Here is a 19200-nt window from a genome sequence, read left to right on the forward strand (position 1 = left end):
TCGTTTCACTTCCATACGTGGCTACACTCCATACAAATACTTTCAGAAACGACTTCCTGACATTTAAATCTATACTCGATGTTAACAAATTTTTCTTCTTCAGAAACGCTTTCCTTGCCATTGCCAGTCTACATTTTATATCCTCTCTACTTCGACGATCATCAGTTATTTTGCTCCCCAAATTGCAAAACTCCTTTACTACTTTAAATGTCTCATTTCCTAATCTAATTCCCTCAGCATCACTCGACTTAATTCGACTACATTCCATTATCCTTGTTTTGCTTTTGTTGATGTTCATTTTATACCCTACTTTGAGGACACTGTCCATTCTGTTCAACTGCTCTTCCAAGTCCTCTGAGGAGCTCGGGCCACCACAGGCCCTATGGAGTCTGTGCCTGTGGTTGCAAAAGCAGTTCCGTTAATGGTCATCTTGTAGTTACCTTACAATCTCGTGACTGAATAGGGTTTGTTTCTGCTCTTCCTTTCAAATCACTCATATAATTCTTTCTAGTCTGGCAGGATGAAGTGTTGTTTACATACAGTCATATAATTGCGGTCTCCTTTGCCCTTGTTACTACCAGAAATATCCAGAATGAAATTTCATTCTGCAGCAGAGGTGAGCTGATTTGAAACTTCCTGCTATATTAAAACAGTGTGTTGGTCTGGGCTTCAAACCAGGGACTTTTTCCTTTCATGGGCAAGTGCCCTTCCAACTGAGCTATCCAAGTGTGACACAACTGGTTCTCACAGCTCCACTTCCGCCAATGTTCCAGATTTCATAGAATTTCTCCTGCATACCGTGGAAGATTAGCACTCCTCGAGGTAAGATATTTTAATCTTTATTTGTCCATAATAACTTTACAGTCTTGAACATTGTCAGTTTGTGTAAATTTACAAAAATATCTACCCATACATATAATGAATACAGACAACAAGTAGCACATTATATACTATTATATTAACATTTACCCCCATTAATATAATGAGGTATAAAAAATTAGAATCGAGTGAATGTAAACGTTTTTCATTTAACAGCTGCTTCATTTTGCCTTAAAAAAGATTTCCCTGAATTTGCATTATATTATTTGGCAACCTGTTGTAGAATTGTCTTCCAGCTTCAAGTGGATTGAGATTTCTAGCTCCTGTATTAGTCATCAGTACCCGATGATGATGACATCTGGTTCATGTATTGTAATTATAAATGTCTCTATTAATTGCTGTCAGTTCATCATTATCTTGTACAAACTTAATAGAGACGGCTTAGCCATAACTGAGGGGATTGTTTCCAGAAAGAAAACCGATTGGAATTCCAATCTTGCACACAGTTTTAATGTGCTAGGAAGCTTCAACTGAAATATCATTTTTTTCCCCATTGCGTGATCACATTAAAGGTAAGAGAAAGCCATTTCAGAATGAAATGAAAGCAAAATTATGGTCATACAAATATCTCTTCATGAAAAGATTGCTAGTGTTGTTTGACAAAATGAGCATTTGTAAATAATGTTTGTTTCACAAAGTTTTGAGGAATTCCTGAAATTAAAGTTGTGACTAAATTTTTATATGAAATTGTGGTTTGGGAACTATATAACAGTTTTGTATGTATGTTTTTTGTTATTTCGATGTTTTATTCAGTGAAACTTTATTTTCCATTACAGGGAACAGATGAGAACCGAAATGCAAGATGTCCTCAGAAAACTTAACAGCAGTCCTGGCAGAACAGCCGTTCCTTTCATAGTGCATTTTCTGCAGTGCTCTTCATTTCAAGAGGACATTCCTCTCCAGAAGGCAACGAAGCTGTGCAGCAGCATTCCAGTGCTCCTGCTCGCAAGAAGTGAGGGCATGATTAAAGCCAGGTGTTGTGTTCCTGAGGTCAGTGTACTCTTTTTCACATTTGTGGCATCGGTGGAGATAATGGTGGAATATGGATGGCATACCTTAGCAATTCATTATTCATCACATAGTTGATGAACAATGCACTTTGACATGTGTTACCTTGTTTTAAGCAGAATACATCTTTTAACATTATTGAGCTTTTGTCTGCTTGTCAGATATACAATGACGAGGCTAAACATTGTGACCACTCTCCATTGTACGTTTGACTGCAGCCTCCTGACGAGCTAAGGAAAGGACAGGGTGATCCAAAAGTCCATTAGCATTTGAAGAGGCACTAATTCACAGAATAATACAGGTAGAGAGATGAAAATTGACACATATGTCTGATATGAGTTGAGGTTTTATTGGAACTGAAAACGAGTGCAAAAATTGGTCAACAGATGGCACTGAACAGCAACACATCAATGATGCCACACGAGAACCTTGTATATTATGAGCTGTAGTGAGACAGAGTGGCAGATGCACCAGCAGTTACGGCATGTTGACTTTACCAGAAAACGCACTGTTAGTTAACCTTCACTACCAGACCAGAGAATCCACTACAGGAATCGTACAGTCCTTTCACTGTAAGAAGGAGATTTGAGTTGGTAAAGGTCCTGTGACAAGAGCTACTATGAAGAAAATGATCACAAAATGGAAGCCAAGGGTTGTTTAGATGATCGGCCCCATAGTGGGCGAACAGACACAATTTATATTGCTGCTCATTCAGTTCAGACCAAAATGTAGACATAAGCATGTTCATCTCTGTACGGTGAAGTCATCACTCGCGAAGTCACATGTCGCCCTGTAATTCCTAGCACTACCGTTTGGAGAGCACTAAGGTATACCCTCCAACACTATCTGCATGAAATCCAGGGTCGTCATGAATGTGTGACGTGCAGAGCGTTTGCAGTTTGAGCACTTCAGAAAATGGGAGAAGATGACAACTGGTTGTCTAACATATTGTGGACCGACAAAGCCCATTTGACGCTCTGAGGTCTGTCAACACCACAGTACAGAATCTGGTCTGCTGGAAATCCCAGAACTGTTGTGGAAACACCATTATATGATGAGAAAGTTGCTGTGTGGTGTGTATGTATCACATCACTTGTGATTGGACCCTTTTGCTACAAATGTGAAAGATATCTTGTGCACATCATTTGGTGAGGATCATGTGCTGAGCTGCCACTTCCATTGTGCTTGGCCTCTGTTCCCCAGACCTCAGTCCATGTGATTGGTTGTGGGGTTACCTGAAGTCGCAAGTCTCCTATGGGGTTACCTGAAGTAGCAAGTCTACCATGATCGTTCGACCTGATTAGAGATCCTAGAAGACAACATCCAATGGTAATTTCTCACCATACCTACTGATATGCTGTATAGTGCTGTTCGTCATTTTGTGCCCTTTTTTGGTTTCAGTAAAATGTCATGTCGCTGTAAGCATGTGTGTCAATTTTTTACCTCTCTACCTACATTACTCTGTGAAGTAGTGATTTTCTAATGTCAATGGACTTCTAGTCACCTCATATATAAGCAGAGCAGAGGTGAATGAGGAGTCAGTCTAACAACAACATGACATGCGAATTGAGCATCTCAGAAATGGCGTAGCTGGTTGGCTGATTGTGTGCCTCTGACATGAGCATTTATGGAAAGATGTTGAAGAGTGTGAAACCACAAGTAGGCAAAAAGATGTTGGATGTCTTCACCTCGTCACAGAACATAAAAGTTTGAGTCTTGTCCACTCTGCTCTGCTGAGGAGGATGGGCAGTAATCTGTAGCAAATCTAATGACAAAGCACAATGCTGGAGCAGGCACAAGGGATTTGGAGCACAACATTCATAAACAGGCTTGAATGTGAGAATTTGGAGCAGATGACCCCTGATTATTCCCCTTATTGACATAAAGACAATTTAAATTACAATTTCAGGGGGCTTGGGATCTTCAAAATTGGACTGAGGGTGTATGGAAATGTGTTGACTTATTATGCCAGGTCGATGTGAAACATTCTCTGCTAGTCCCTTTTCCATTTTGTGTTAATTTGACTTGTTTTTATTTATTTATTTATTTTTTAGTGTCAAACGAAACAAAATACATCAGTTGATCATGAGAGAAAATAACTGATGTCCAAACCCTAACCAACAATGCTCCTTAAAGAAACTGCCTGTAACATGTGCCAGAAGTCTAACTGGAATGCATGGCTTTACTGAATAGCAGACCTACCCGTTGTTTCTGCATCGTAGAAGTCCAATCGTGCATCCTTGACCTGTTAAACTCATCTGATTTTACCTGCAGCCTGCGGTGCTCCCGCAACACGCAGTGAAGCTAAATGTTGCAAGTTGTGTTGGCAACACTGATCGTGGATTACATCAGCATTTCTTCTTGCTTGTCTCCCCTCTCCACTACAGCCTAAAATATTCTGTTAATTCTGCCAACACCTGTGGTGCAAACCATCTTTTGAGCCTCATATAACTTCTTCAGTGACATCAAATATCAATAGGAAGAAAATGGGATGAAGTTAAGCAGGACATTGAGTAAGAACTTAGAATTGAACTAAGTGTTACTAGTAAGAAATGTAGAATTGGAGAACTCTTAGCATTGATGTTGTGAGTTTTCAACGAGGGCTACAAGTTTATGATGTAGAATCATGAAAAAAATAAAATCCGTTAATGTACTCGTAAAATCAAAGTTTCAGTGTGTGTTGTCAAGGCTTGGTGTCATCCAGTTTTGTAGGTGTACATGAGCTACAGCAATTGCACAAAGTTACAAATGCTTTGATCAGAATTCGTAGAGTTCATGCAGCTGTAACTTTGTACTCTCGACCTGACAGTACTGATACTCTAGAGAGAGAGTTATCTGTGCATGAATTTACACCATTAACGTGCCACAACTCTACTGTGATTTGCAGCATATAGCATTTGCTACCTCCCACATTGGACTTCTAATGACGGGATAGTATAGGAATTGATGGCATTTAAGAATCCGATATTCTCCCAAAACAAAAATTATAAAATAATCTCCCTGTCACAGCCAAGTGGTCAACACCACGAATAAAATCACAACACTGAGGCCATAAACACTAGAATAGTGGAAGCATCCAACTTACCGACATGACTTGTAGTGATGGCATTACGCCTGGCATAAGCTTCGTGCGTTGTTGGATATCATCTAAGTCTACATAAGTTGTCACAAATCAAAAGGTACTTTGGCAACACAAAGCAAATTCACAACATAACTTGCTGAGATATTGACGTAATATGCTCAAAAACAAAGCTTATTATGCCACAACTGTGTAGGTGTCTGACTGCTCCAACTCTCAGTTGCGTTCTTCCTTAACTGCTGCTCCTCCTGGGCTTCAGTGATGTCACACCGCCGACTTCAAGAATTGTTAATACGGGTAATATTCTAATAAATTGCATTGATTGCTCCATGGGAGACACACTCTGACCTGTATCTGGCAGAATTTCTCCAGTTCCCTAATGATAACAATTCATAACTGTGTCATGCACTGCTTTGCTTCTGTCATTTTACACTGCCTCCACTTGGGCAAACAACATGTTTTTTCCTTAACGTACAGTTAGTATAACTCTACCAACTTTCGAAAATTCGTGACAGCAAGGACTGAGCACATGTCAAATGTAACTTGCATTTTTCTGCTCAACACTGCCCTGCTACTTGACAATGGTGGCCCACACTCACTGTGCCCTGTATGAGTTTTTATACCTGATTATTTTATTAATTTGTTGATGAGGAGGGAGAAGAGCATGCATGGTGGACAGACATACCACTGCCACGTTTCAAATGGTCGTGTGCAGAACACCTACATAATGGCTTGTAGCAAAACCTGTCATCATGATGATGACATGATGGTGATGGTGATGTGTATGTGATAGTCTCCACGAGACATCAAAAGTGTTGAACTGTTCTTTAGAACTTGTGGAGATTAGTTGAAAGTGCGTCCAAGAGGTTGATTGAATGTGGGTCAAAGGTGAAGGTGTGTGTGTGTGTGTGTGTGTGTGTGTGTGTGTGTGTGTGTGTGTGTGTGTGTGTGTCACTCATTGGTGTCCCAAATGTGCTCAATAGCACTGAACTAAAATGAGCAGCCTGTGTGAAAGGGGGCAGGGGGCACCACAAGAGCATTCTTGTATGTCGGGTGTTTTTTTCTTCAAACCATTCAGATTCAACTCAGGAGTGATGGGAGTGGTGCACTGTTTTATTTAAGTCATCCAACTAAAAAATATATGCATGTGTTCAGAAATGAAGTTCTCTGCAGATGTAACAGGGACCAACTTTTTGTGTGTTTACACCTTGCTTGTGAGAATACCTCCATCACTTTGCAGAACAGTGCCTGTCAGTAAGCAAGCTGCACCACCCTTTGTGGTTTTTCACATATTTGGCATGTACCAGTGTGTCCTATCAGTCTATGTGACATTTTTGATAAGTCAAGTGTCAGATAGTGATGTTCTCGGCTGGGGCTTATCCCTTTGCCCTGTGCTGACATGTAGTGAGCAGAGGTACACGAGTGACACAGTCGCTTTTTCAGCAGATAGGGCGGAGTTGGCTTGAACTATTAATTGCTTGCCAGTTGTTTGTTAGAATTTAGTTGGTATGTGATTTCCTGCACTGGCCACAGTCTTTCCGCAGTGGATAGCAGATTGCTTTCAGCTTGTTAGTATACATGGAAGTAATTGCCTGCAGTTGCATTTTGCCCAAATACAGTTATGGTACACCTTACAGCACATGTAAAACCCAGTGCTTGCACAGTCTCAGACATGGAGTGTCCTGTTGCCACACTTCTACTTTAACAACATGAGAGTTGCATCAGGTACATGTGACCAGAATTCTAATTGCTCACTTTGTATCTTCTATAGGTGATGTCCCCCTAACAGAAGACCACACACAGTTGAGTTTCTGTTTATGATTTGGCACTGGAATGAGAAATGTGTAGGTCTACTTTTCCTGTAATGAGTACATAAATTCTTTTAAAGGATGCCATTAATTTATTCAAGTCTGCTGTCAGCCCCATTGGAGTCTGTCTTTTCCTTTCTAGCAGAAACCAGGAAAAGCAGTACTACCATACAAGCCCATGCTGAGATAAGCCAATGAAGCGTGGAGACACTTTCATGTCTTAGCTCGCAACTACAACACAGTATGCTGCCCAACAGCAGGTCTTAAGACATATTGCACGTGTAGCTACTTTTAATTCATTTACTCATGAGTATATATATTTATGGAAGTAGTTAATTAAGTAGTCCTAACAGCTGTTATATATGAGCTGATTTCCAAAAGTTCCCAAAACCGGAATTTTGCATGCAAATGGTTATGGGCACATTGAAGTAATGCAGTGAGTCTCCCCATATATCGTTCTTGAATCCTTTTCGCCACTGACTGCAAGCCAGACAGTTTGATTAGTTGTTAGTGAGTATATTTCCATTCATGTCTTTCCGTGAGTTTGTGGGCTTTCAGTGACTGACCTGAAATAGCAGTGTGTCTTCACAAAGTTTTGTTGTAAACTTGAGAAAAGCACCAAATGCTGCAGCAAGCGTTTGAAGACCTAGCTGTAGGCCAGACACAAACATGACTGGTATAAGCATTTCAGAAATGGACAATCATCAACTGATGATGATGGTGAGGACAGCAACCGCTCTGGTTGACCGTGAACTGGCATCACATGACAAAGTGTCCAGAAACTGAGGGATCAAATTCTGAAAGACTGTATTTTCCAGCTGTTAGACATAATAAATGATTAAAACTGAATGTGTTTAATAAAAATTAATGTTGCCACTGGAGTTCCCGTACTAATAACATACTTCTCTATTGTCAACTCCCATATTAGACATGGCCAATATTATGCATCTATTTTATTGATAATTGCAGATCTCCAAAACAGTTCATAGGACAACTAAAGCAATTACCAAACCTATAATTTATATTGACTTTAAATAACTATTTGCAACAGTTATTTAAAAAGTCTCTGGTTTAAGTAACTGCCTTTCAATTGGAGAAAGTGGGAAACTAATGTGATTGAAAATAAATTGGACCAGATTTTGTTATATTGTGGAGATCTGAACATTTTCTGAGGAGCATTTTCATGCATGTCATTTCAATGACATTCAGTAGATGGTACTATTAGATGGTCCTATTAAAGGACAGTACTGACACTGCAGTGTAAGCAGCTTGCACCAATTCAGCATTATGGAGTAAAATTCACAGGATGGAAGGAATTTTACTGCATTTGAAGCTTTGGTGGGCTAACTACACTTTGCAGTGTTCTTTCCTAGATCTGCCCATATGTGTAGTTCACTTGAGCTGCCCCAACTAGTTTCTTCATGGCTGTTGTTCAGTGAACACAAGACATTTCAGTGAAATAAAGAAGAAAAATGAGTAGTTCTGCAATACACTTTCTCTGAAAGTAAATGCCTCCAATCTTTGAAAGAGACCCTCCACATTGCCTTGCCATATTATGTGCTTCAGGGATGAATCATGACTGACGTGTGTTGTACCATGATATAAAAGGATTCTTAGACCTGCAGTCATTTGCAACTTACATAATTAAAGTAACAAAGCTGTGTTATTTGAGGGTGTGACATGCCTTTATATATGAGTATATAGCACATCATTTATTTTATGTGATTGGATAGATAATAAAATCTACACACAAAGCGGCGGCAGGAGAAAACACACACAAAGAGGTTTAACTTACGCAAGCTTTCGGAGCCAGTGGCTCCTCCATTCCGGCAGAAGAGTTGAAGGGAAAGGGAGAGGGGTGAAGGAAAAGGACTGGAGAGTTTTGGGCAAAGGGGCACAGTTCGCAAAAGTCACCCTGAACCCCATGTCAGGGGAGACTTACTGTATGGGATGAGAAGGGAAGACTGATTTTTGGGGGACTGCTCGGGACAAGATTTGAAAACGTGAGCTTAAAGGTGGAAGACAGGGTAATATGCAAGACAGAGATTACTGTTAAAAAAATTGTGTTCTAGTTAATAAGAGTGAAAAGCTAAGCATGTTGTACGTAACAGAGGTGAGAGGGGGGACAGCAAAAAATAGGTAGGTCAGAAAGTGAAAGATGTAGAAAACTAAAATGGAGTGAAGGAAGGAGTAGCTACTGTGAAGAAATGCCGAGATGGAAGGAATTAACGTAAATGAAGGCCAGGTGGCTGGTGAGAACCAAGGACATGTTGTAGCGCTTGTTCCCGCCCGCAGAGTACAGAAAAACTGGTGTCTGGGGGAAGAATCCAGACGGTGTGTGTGGTGAAGGAGGGACTGAGGTCACGACTGTCATGCTGCAGAGCATGCTCTGTGACAGGATATTGTGTGTTGCTAGTGTACAGGCTCTGGGCCATTTATCCTAACTGATAACTGTGTGATAATCATGCCGATGTAAAAGGCCAAACAGTTTTTGCATAACAGCTGGTTTATGATGTGTCATTTCACAGGTGGCTCTTCCTTTGATAATATACACTCCTGGAAATGGAAAAAAGAACACATTGACACCGGTGTGTCAGACCCACCATACTTGCTCCGGACACTGCGAGAGGGCTGTACAAGCAATGATCACACGCACGGCACAGCGGACACACCAGGAACCGCGGTGTTGGCCGTCGAATGGCGCTAGCTGCGCAGCATTTGTGCACCGCCGCCGTCAGTGTCAGCCAGTTTGCCGTGGCATACGGAGCTCCATCGCAGTCTTTAACACTGGTAGCATGCCGCGACAGCGTGGACGTGAACCGTATGTGCAGTTGACGGACTTTGAGCGAGGGCGTATAGTGGGCATGCGGGAGGCCGGGTGGACGTACCGCCAAATTGCTCAACACGTGGGGCATGAGGTCTCCACAGTACATCGATGTGTCGCCAGTGGTCGGCGGAAGGTGCACGTGCCCGTCGACCTGGGACGACCGGACCGCAGCGACGCACGGATGCACACCAAGACCGTAGGATCCTACGCAGTGCCGTAGGGGACCGCACCTCCACTTCCCAGCAAATTAGGGACACTGTTGCTCCTGGGGTATCGGCGAGGACCATTCGCAACCGTCTCCATGAAGCTGGGCTACGGTCCCACGCACCGTTAGGCCATCTTCCGCTCACGCCCCAACATCGTGCAGCCCGCCTCCAGTGGTGTCGCGACAGGCATGAATGGAGGGACGAATGGAGACATGTCGTCTTCAGCGATGAGAGTCGCTTCTGCCTTGGTGCCAATGATGGTCGTATGCGTGTTTGGCGCCGTGCAGGTGAGCGCCACAATCAGGACTGCAGACGGCCGAGGCACACAGGGCCAACACCCGGCATCATGGTGTGGGGAGCGATCTCCTACACTGGCCGTACACCACTGGTGATCGTCGAGGGGACACTGAATAGTGCACGGTACATCCAAACCGTCATCGAACCCATCGTTCTACCATTCCTAGACCGGCAAGGGAACTTGCTGTTCCAACAGGACAATGCACGTCCGCATGTATCCCGTGCCACCCAACGTGCTCTAGAAGGTGTAAGTCAACTACCCTGGCCAGCAAGATCTCCGGATCTGTCCCCCATTGAGCATGTTTGGGACTGGATGAAGCGTCGTCTCACGCGGTCTGCACGTCCAGCACGAACGCTGGTCCAACTGAGGCGCCAGGTGGAAATGGCATGGCAAGCCGTTCCACAGGACTACATCCAGCATCTCTACGATCGTCTCCATGGGAGAATAGCAGCCTGCATTGCTGCGAAAGGTGGATATACACTGTACTAGTGCCGACATTGTGCATGCTCTGTTGCCTGTGTCTATGTGCCTGTGGTTCTGTCAGTGTGATCATGTGATGTATCTGACCCCAGGAATGTGTCAATAAAGTTTCCCCTTCCGGGGACAATGAATTCACGGTGTTCTTATTTCAATTTCCAGGAGTGTATTTTTGTCAGTTATAGGGCTGTTATAGGTGATGTCAGGAGGGTTCATAAGGCAAGTCTTGCAGCAGGGGTGGTCACAGGAGTAGAAGCCATAGGATAGGGAGATGGGCTCAGAAGGAACATAGGATCTGACAATGATATTGCAGAGATTAGGAGGGCAACTGATAGCTATTCTAGGTGTGGTCAGCAAAACCTCAAGACAGAATGTATCTCATTTCAGAGTATGATTTTAGGAAGGCATGGCCATGTCAAAATAGCTGATTAATACATTCAAGACCCAGATAATAGTGATTGACAAGTGGTGTACTCTGAAGTTGGTTTTTGGAGGGATCAGCAGTATCAGGATTGGTTGTAATGACCCAGAAATCTGCTTTTGTACTAGGCTGGTGGGGTAACTACATACAGTGAAGGCTGAGGTGAGAAGATTAGATTAGATTAGTACCTGTTCCATAGATCATGAATACGACACTTCGTAATGATGTGGAGCGTGTCAGGTTCATAAAAGGTGTCTATACAAGATAATACATTACACAAAATATTACACAACACTTAATATTTTTTTGGGGGTTGAGGAAATTACCCACTTATTATATCCAAAAATGCATCTAATGAGTAGAAGGACTTGCCATTAAGAAATTCTTTTAATTTCCTTTTAAATGCCATATGGCTATCTGTCAGACTTTTGATGCTATTAGGTAAGTGACCAAAGACTTTTGTGGCAGCATAATTTACACCCTTCTGAGCCAAAGTTAGATTTAACCTTTAGTAGTGAAGATCATCCTTCCTCCTAGTGTTGTAGCCATGTACACTGCTATTACTTTTGAGTTCGTTCGGATTGTTAATAACAAATTTCGTAAGTGAATATATATATTGTGAAGATCTCTAGCTGTTTAAATAAGTGTCTGCAGGATGATCTTGGATGAGCTCCAGCAATTATTCTGATTACACGCTTTTGTGCAATGAACACTCTTTTACTCAATGATGAGTTACCCCAGAATATGATGCCATAGGAAAGCAGAGAATGAAAATAGTCATGGTAAGCTAATTTACTCAGACGTATATCGCCAAAATTTGCAATGACCCTAATAGCATAAGTAGCTGAACTCAAACATTTCAGCAGATCCTCAATGTGTTTTTTCCAGTTCAACCCCTCATCAATGCATACACCTAGAAATTTTGAATATTCTACCTTAGCTACCGATTTCTGATCGAAGTCTATACTTATCAATGGTTACATTCCATTTACTGTGTGGAACGGTATATACTGTGTTTTTTCAAAGTTTAATGAGAGCCCATTTGCAGAGAACCACTTAATGATTTTCTGAAAAACATCGTTTACAATTTCACCATTTAATTCTTGTCTGTTGGGTGTGATAGCTATACTTGTATCATCAGCAAAAAGTACCAGCTTTGCATCTTCGTGAATATAGAATGGCAAGTCATTAATATATATTAAGAACAGCAGAGGACCCAAGACCGAACCTTGTGGCACCCCATTCTTGATTATTCCCCAGTTTGAGAAATCACCAGTTTTTTGCATATTATGTGAACTGCTTATTTCAAGTTTCTGCACTCTTCCAGTTAGGTATGATTTAAACTATTGGAGCATTGTCCCATTCATACCACGGTACTGGAGCTTATCTAGAAGTATTCTATGATTTACACTATCAAAAGCCTTTGATAGATCACAAAAAATCCCAACGGGTGACTTCCGGTTACTTAGGGCATTTAATATTTCATTAGTGAAAGTATATATAGCATTTTCCATTGAAAAACCCTTTTGGAAACCAAACTGACATTTTGTTAAAACTTTACTTTTACAAAGGTGTGAAGCTACTCTACAATACCTTACTTTTTCAAAAATTTTGGATAAGGCAGTCAGAAGAGAGATTGGGCGGTAGTTGTTGACATCAGACATATCCCCTTTTTTATGCAGTGGTTTAACAGTGACATACTTCAGTCTATCTGGCAACATACCCTGCTTCAGAGAGCTATTACATATGTGGCTAAGAATCCCACTTATTTCTTGGGCACAAGCTTTTATTATCCTGCTGGAAATGCTATCAGTTCCATGTGAGCTTTAATTCTTGAGAGAGTTTATTATCTTCTTAATTTCAGCAGGATAGGTGGGTGGAATTTCAATTGTATCAAATGGTGTGGGTAAGGCCTCTTCCATTACCTGCCTTGCTTCTTCTAATGAACATTTAGATCCTATTTTCTCTATAACATTTGAAAAATGATTATTCAAAATGTTTTCGACTTCCGGCTTGTTGTTTATCAAGTTTCCATTCGCTTTGATGGTGATGCCATCATCCTGTACTCTTGGTTGCCCTGTCTCCCTTGTAATAATATTCCAAATTGTGGTGTATTGTTGTAAATAATCTGCATCCGAACCTATATGTTTGCCCTTGAATACCAAGCCTGTATGGGAGGGAATGTTTGACATGGAAAGGGCAGCATCTGTCAAAATGTAAGTACTGTTGTTCATTAGTAGGTTTATTGTGGACAGGTATGGCAGTGTACAAAGTTCTTGAGCACCGTCCTCCCTACCTTAATCTTGCTCTTGTGCCTGCATTGCATCCATGTATGAAGACTTAACTGAAAGGACAATAATTTTCTATGAAGCCTCTTTCAGGTATTCAAATCATTATACAATGATGTTATTCATGTGATGGGATTTCATGCATCATTGACACACAAACTTCCCAGACATTTGTAGCATTCAAATAATAGCAATTCTCAACTATAGCAATAGAACCGTAAGTTAATAATGATGATGATGATGATGATGACGACTTAATACTCTTGTAAGACATTCGCTGTAGAGACTACTAAAAAAGTTTTAATTCAAAATCATTATTGGTCCTTCTTTTTCTTCCTCAGGGTGTGGCAAGTGAAAAATTCAATGCTCAGCTGTGGATGCAACCCGTTATGGCTACTTTGAAAGGTCAAGGCTTTGTCCCCCGTGGACAAAATCCAAGTAATGTATACAATATGAAAGGAAAAAGTATTCCTCTCAACAAACAGGATGCTGCAATCAATATAGCTATGCAGGTGGCAACTGAATTTGCAGAAAATGCCCTCAGCAGTGTAAGCTATCGTAAAAGAATGTGATACAAGATACAGCCACTGACCACTGAAGAACATCTTATATAAATGTCATGTACATTCTTATTTATTTATTTGTATGTTTGTTGCAGACTAAATAAAACTTACTGTATATTTGGACTACAGTTGTTATTTCACAGTAAAAATCATATTTTAGACTGTTCTCAATACTAATGAGTGTGGTTACTACACAGTTACACTGACCCATATGGAACAGATAAAGGAAAGAAAGAGCTGTCTTAAACCTTATTATTTATTGGCAGGCAGATGAAGAAGACTGCATCATCCACATGTTGATAGCACCACAAAGGAGGAACAATTGAATGTATCATGAAAAGAATAGATTTGTTACTCATCACATACAGGTGATTGAGGAAAGCAGTTTGTTGGGTTGAGAAGAGGAAAGCAGTTTGTTGGGTTGAGAAGGATCAGGTGAAGCAAATGCAAGAGACGGTGTTCAGGTTCTGGGGGATATCCACAGATCACAAAGACATTATCAGTGAATCTGAACCAGTTGTGGGATTTGGGATTCTGGGTGGTTAGGAAGGATTCCTCTAAATCAGTGGTTCCCAACAGTAGTCCACCCATTACCCACATATGTTGTGCTTTGTCCTGTACATCACTGATGATAAAAGTGAGACAGATAGGTAATAAATGCTAAATATCTCACAAAAATGTTTTTTCCAAGTTGTAGATAGTACCTGCAGTAGTTCAAAAATTGATTCATTACTCGCTTTGAAACAGATAAATGAATTAATTGACAGCATGACACAGCAGTACCTACATAAGGGCTACTATAGTGTTTTACCCAGTTTAATTATTATTATTATTATTATGATTATTATTATTATTATTAGTATGGTTGGACACATATCATTAACAGCCTTAAGTTGTCAAACTTCTGCCAATTCACAAGAAAGGAATGGAGCAATGAAGTACCGGGTAGTTGTAATTAAACTTTCCCTATTTAACACATTACAACATGGAAACTAATTACTGTACGAGTACCAAACTTGGCAGCATTAATGTCAAGGACATGGGGAAGAGAAATAATGCAGAATCAATTAAATTGAAACCCTTTTAATGTGCTGCTATGGTGCATCATACCATTACATACCAGTACCACTACTGCTGCAGAAGGGGCTCAATATGGTGCCCATTAGTGTCCAGAAGAGTCTGAAAGCACAGGATTGCATCCTACACAGCAGAACAAAGCATTTCCATAGGTATGTTGGCTACCTCTCTTTATATGCTGTGCTTCAGATCAGCAAATGTGGGAATGTTCCCCTGGTAAACCCTGTCCTTCAGGTAGCCCCACAATCAGCAATCACAGGGTGTGAGAAGGTGATCACGACAGCCAAGCATTTGGAAACAATAGGTGGATAATTCGATCGTTTCCAAATGTGTTTCAGAGAAGCAGGTGAAATTCACGAAAGACGTGCAATGGGGCCCCAACTTGTATGAAAACTGTTGAGTTCAGTGCGTCTCTCTCCTGTAAGGTGGGTATGACATGCAGGCAAAGCATATCGCAGTAATGCTGGACAGTCACACTGTACGTCATTAGTCTTCGAGTGCCAAACTGTTCAGAAAAGAATGGGCCAATGATGAACGTAGCTGTGAAGTCACAGCCTATGGTGATATGTTCACCATACAGAGGAACTTCATGTGCAGTGACTGGAGGTGAATATCCCCACACTCGACAATTGTGTGTGTTCATCTCATCCATCAGTGAATAATGAGCTTCATCTGTCCATAGGATGGTCCAGGGCTAGCCCTCATCGACTTCAATCCTTGCAAGAAAGTGAAGAGCAAAGTCAACACATCATTGTGCATCGTATGGTGCAAGCTGCTGTATGATATGGATCTTGTACAGATACCATTTGAGAATGGCTCGATGTACCTTCCGTGCAGTGGGCCACGGAATGTTCAACTGTCATGATACAGCATGCGTACTGCTTGACGATCAGGAATTGTGTGCAGTGTTGTCTGCCATAGCAACAGCAATTTCATCAAACACCTGTGGGAAACCGGTTGTCAGCCTCTTCCAAGAGCGATACCCAGTTGTCCAGTTGATTTGAACAGCAGGTGGAGAAAGAGGACACTTCCAAAATCCTGTCGGCCAGCAATATTCTGGAAGCCCAGCTGCAGCATTTCTGTTGTTCTGATAACAGAGCTTCACCAATAATGCCCTGCTCCTTTTGTCCAAGCTCATGCTGACACAACTGCACAGTGGCTGCTCAGGTGTGTGAGACTATGAATCACGATGATTGATCATGGCACCTGGTAGCCATAGTTCGAACTATACATTGGCATTGTGATGCATGGAAATCATATTCTGGATATTAATGCTACCAAGTTTGGTACTCATACGGTAATTAGTTTCCGTGTTATAATGTGTTAAACAGGGAAAATTTAATCATAACCATCCAGTAGAGTGCACACATTTTTGAACTTGATTTGAACTTGTTTGATTTTAAATGGGGTTGCAGTGTGCATGTCCAGCAAGTGCAGCAACGAAGACAGTAATGCAGAGGAAGCATGTTTTGTAACAAGTGTGTAACCTCACTCTGGATAGTTAGCTTTCTTTTCCGGGAAGAGGTTGTGGGTAGCACTTGCAATGCACCACGAATTCCTTCGTCTCTCTCTCTCTCTCTCTCTCTCTCTCTCTCTCTCTCTCTCTCTCTCTCTCTCTCTCTCTCTCTCTCACACACTCACACACACACACACACACACACACACACACACACACACACACACACACACACACACACACCACACAAATGAAACATCATTCATCTTTCACTATTTTAAAAATAAAAGTGTTCCAAGAAACATCTTTCATCCTAGTTTATTTAGGGGCTAAAGTTAGTGATAATGTGGAGCGGGTGGCAGGCAACAGATGGCAGGGGGGGGGGGGGGGGGGGCGGCAGGGGTACTAGTTAATGTCTGATTGCACTCAGGGGTAATGGTCTAAGAAAGGTTGGGAACCACTGCTCTAGATGGTCCATAAATAGGTTGGCATAGGATTGTGCCCTGCGGGTACCCACTGCTGTACCACAGATTTGTTAGTAAGTAATGCCTTCAAAGATGAAGCAATTGTGGGTGAGGATGTATGTGGTCATGGTGACCAGCAAGCAGGTTGTAGGTATGGAATCAGTCATGCTTTGGGAAAGGTAGTGTTCAATAGCAGTAATGCCATGGTCAATGGAAATTGTAGTGCAGAGGGAACTGGCATCAACAGTGATGAACAGGGTGTCGTATGATAAAGGAAGAGGAGCTGTAGAGAGTTGGTGGATAAATGGTTGGTGTCTTTGATATAGGAGGGTAGGTTATGGGTAATAGGTTGAAGGTGTTCATCCATGACACCAGAGAGTCTCGGGGCACGGTAACTGACCATAATGGGGCGTCATTGATGGTTGGGTTTATAGTCTTTAGAAAGTGTGTAGAAGGTAGGAGTGTGGGACGTGGTAGGGGTGAGGAGAAAGCATGACTCACAGAAGAGGCTCTGAAATGGGCCTAAAGATTTAAGGAGGGACTGTAGATCAAGCTGTATCTCTGGAATGGGGTCACTGTGGCATGGTTTGGAGGTGAACAGATCTGACAGCTGGCGGAGTCCTTCTGCCAGATAATCCCTGTGGTTCAAAACCTTTGTGGGCAGGTAGGATTATATGGTTGGGATCAGTTTTTAGGTCAAGGATTGTGGTTCTTTCTTCACATGTAAGGCTATCTCCCATGCTGAGTAATTTGGGGAATGACGGTGATGCAAGGTTTCAGGTAACTGGTTTGGGGGCAGTGGGGATGGATCACTGTGGATGGTGGAATGAACTGAGTCAGTCAGGATTGAACAATGGCTTTTGGTTGACTTTGATTTATAGAGTTGTGTCAAAAAAGTGTTTCCACTGTATGGACCTGCCGAGGGAGAGAAAGTCATTAACAAGGATGGGACACTCCCAAATTCAATCATGCTGTACTTGCTAAAGACCTTCTTGCCTTCACACTTTTCTGCCACCAACCCTATGAATCACACTCAATCCAAAGCCAATGTTTAACCCTGAGTGACTCAGATCACACCACCATCCACAGTGATCCACCCCCATCGCCCCCAAATCACCCTTTATTAACATTTCAGCATTTCTTAACCTGAAACCATGCCTCACCTTCATTCTCCAAACCCCCCTCAACATGGAAACTAACTTCACATCTTAACAAAGAACTACAATCTGCCGCCTAACAACTGATCCCGACCTTACAATCATACTTGCCAACAAAGGCTCGACCACTATAGTTTTGAACTGCAGGGATTACCTTGCATAAGTACTCTGCCAGCTGTCAGAACTGTCCACCTACAAACCCTGCCACAGTTGACCCCATTACAGAAATACAACATGTTCTACAGTCACTCCTCAAATCTTTAGGACCGTCCTACATCCTCTCACCTGAGTCTCTCTCTCTCTCTCTCTCTCTCTCTCTCTCTCTAACCCCTATCACTCTCCATACTCCTACCTTCTACACGATTCCTAAATCCACAGACCCAACCACCCAGGATGCCTCATTATGACTGTTACAGTGCCCCCATTGAGAGAATCTCTGCTCTCATAGACCAACACCTTCAGCCTACTACCCATAATCTACCGTCCTACATCAAACACATCGACTATTTCCTCCACTGACTCTCCACAGTTCCTGTTTCTTTACTACAAAGTACGCTGCTCGTTACTGTTGATGCCAGCTCCCTCTATACTAACATCCCTCATGCTCATGGCCTTGTCATTATTGAACACTACCTTTCTCAATGAGTTGAAATGTGGCAATGTGGTGTGCACAACTGGCCATGCTTCAGACAAGCAATAGCTCTAAGAACTTCATATGATACGTAAGAATATGAGGTATCTTCAGAAAGAAACCCGGTTGTTGTATGAGCAATAAAACTAAAGTTCTAGCCTTTTTAATTAAGCAAGAACTGATTAGTATGCTGTGGGATGGCAGACAGATGAACGGCCAGAGTGGAGGTAGCGTGCCAAAGGGTTACGATAAGAGCCAAGTCAGGGGCGGTAGACCAGCACAGTGACTTGCAAGAATGTGAAGGCAGAAGGACACAGAAAAGCCAGGGGCAGCTTAGAAATACGACACAGCATCCACAGGCGGACACCCCTTGTGGGCGGAAAGGTGCACTGGTCCTACCAGAGGCTGCTGAAGGGTAAAAAAGTAGTTTGTTTGAAAAAACTTTAAAGTAGACCAGAGGGGCAGAGTAAAATTTGCAGAAGAGTGTAAATCAAAAGTGTAATTGCGCAGAAAGCAACAGGGAAAGTATAAGGTAAAATTTGTCTTTTTTAAGGGCAGAGA

The 19200-nt window shown here is 41.9% G+C and overlaps 1 protein-coding gene across 2 annotated transcripts in view; it reads left to right on the top strand.

The window, feature by feature from the left end:
* The window catches only part of LOC126418780 (alanine--tRNA ligase, mitochondrial), an 85685-nt gene extending 71708 nt beyond the window's left edge, over positions 1-13977 (top strand). The window contains exons 12-13 of one of the 2 annotated variants that reach the window (XM_050085711.1): positions 1656-1869; positions 13633-13977. In XM_050085711.1, the coding sequence (XP_049941668.1) occupies positions 1656-1869; positions 13633-13863 (445 nt within the window). In that variant the 3' untranslated portion in view covers positions 13864-13977. Of the gene's footprint in view, positions 1-1655; positions 1870-13632 lie in introns of those variants that run through there. The other variant, XM_050085712.1, reaches the window with a different exon arrangement.
* The last annotated feature ends 5223 nt before the right edge of the window (positions 13978-19200 follow it).

This window comes from Schistocerca serialis, chromosome 9 (genome assembly GCF_023864345.2).
Source record: "Schistocerca serialis cubense isolate TAMUIC-IGC-003099 chromosome 9, iqSchSeri2.2, whole genome shotgun sequence".
In the NCBI taxonomy this organism is placed as follows: domain Eukaryota; kingdom Metazoa; phylum Arthropoda; class Insecta; order Orthoptera; family Acrididae; genus Schistocerca; species Schistocerca serialis.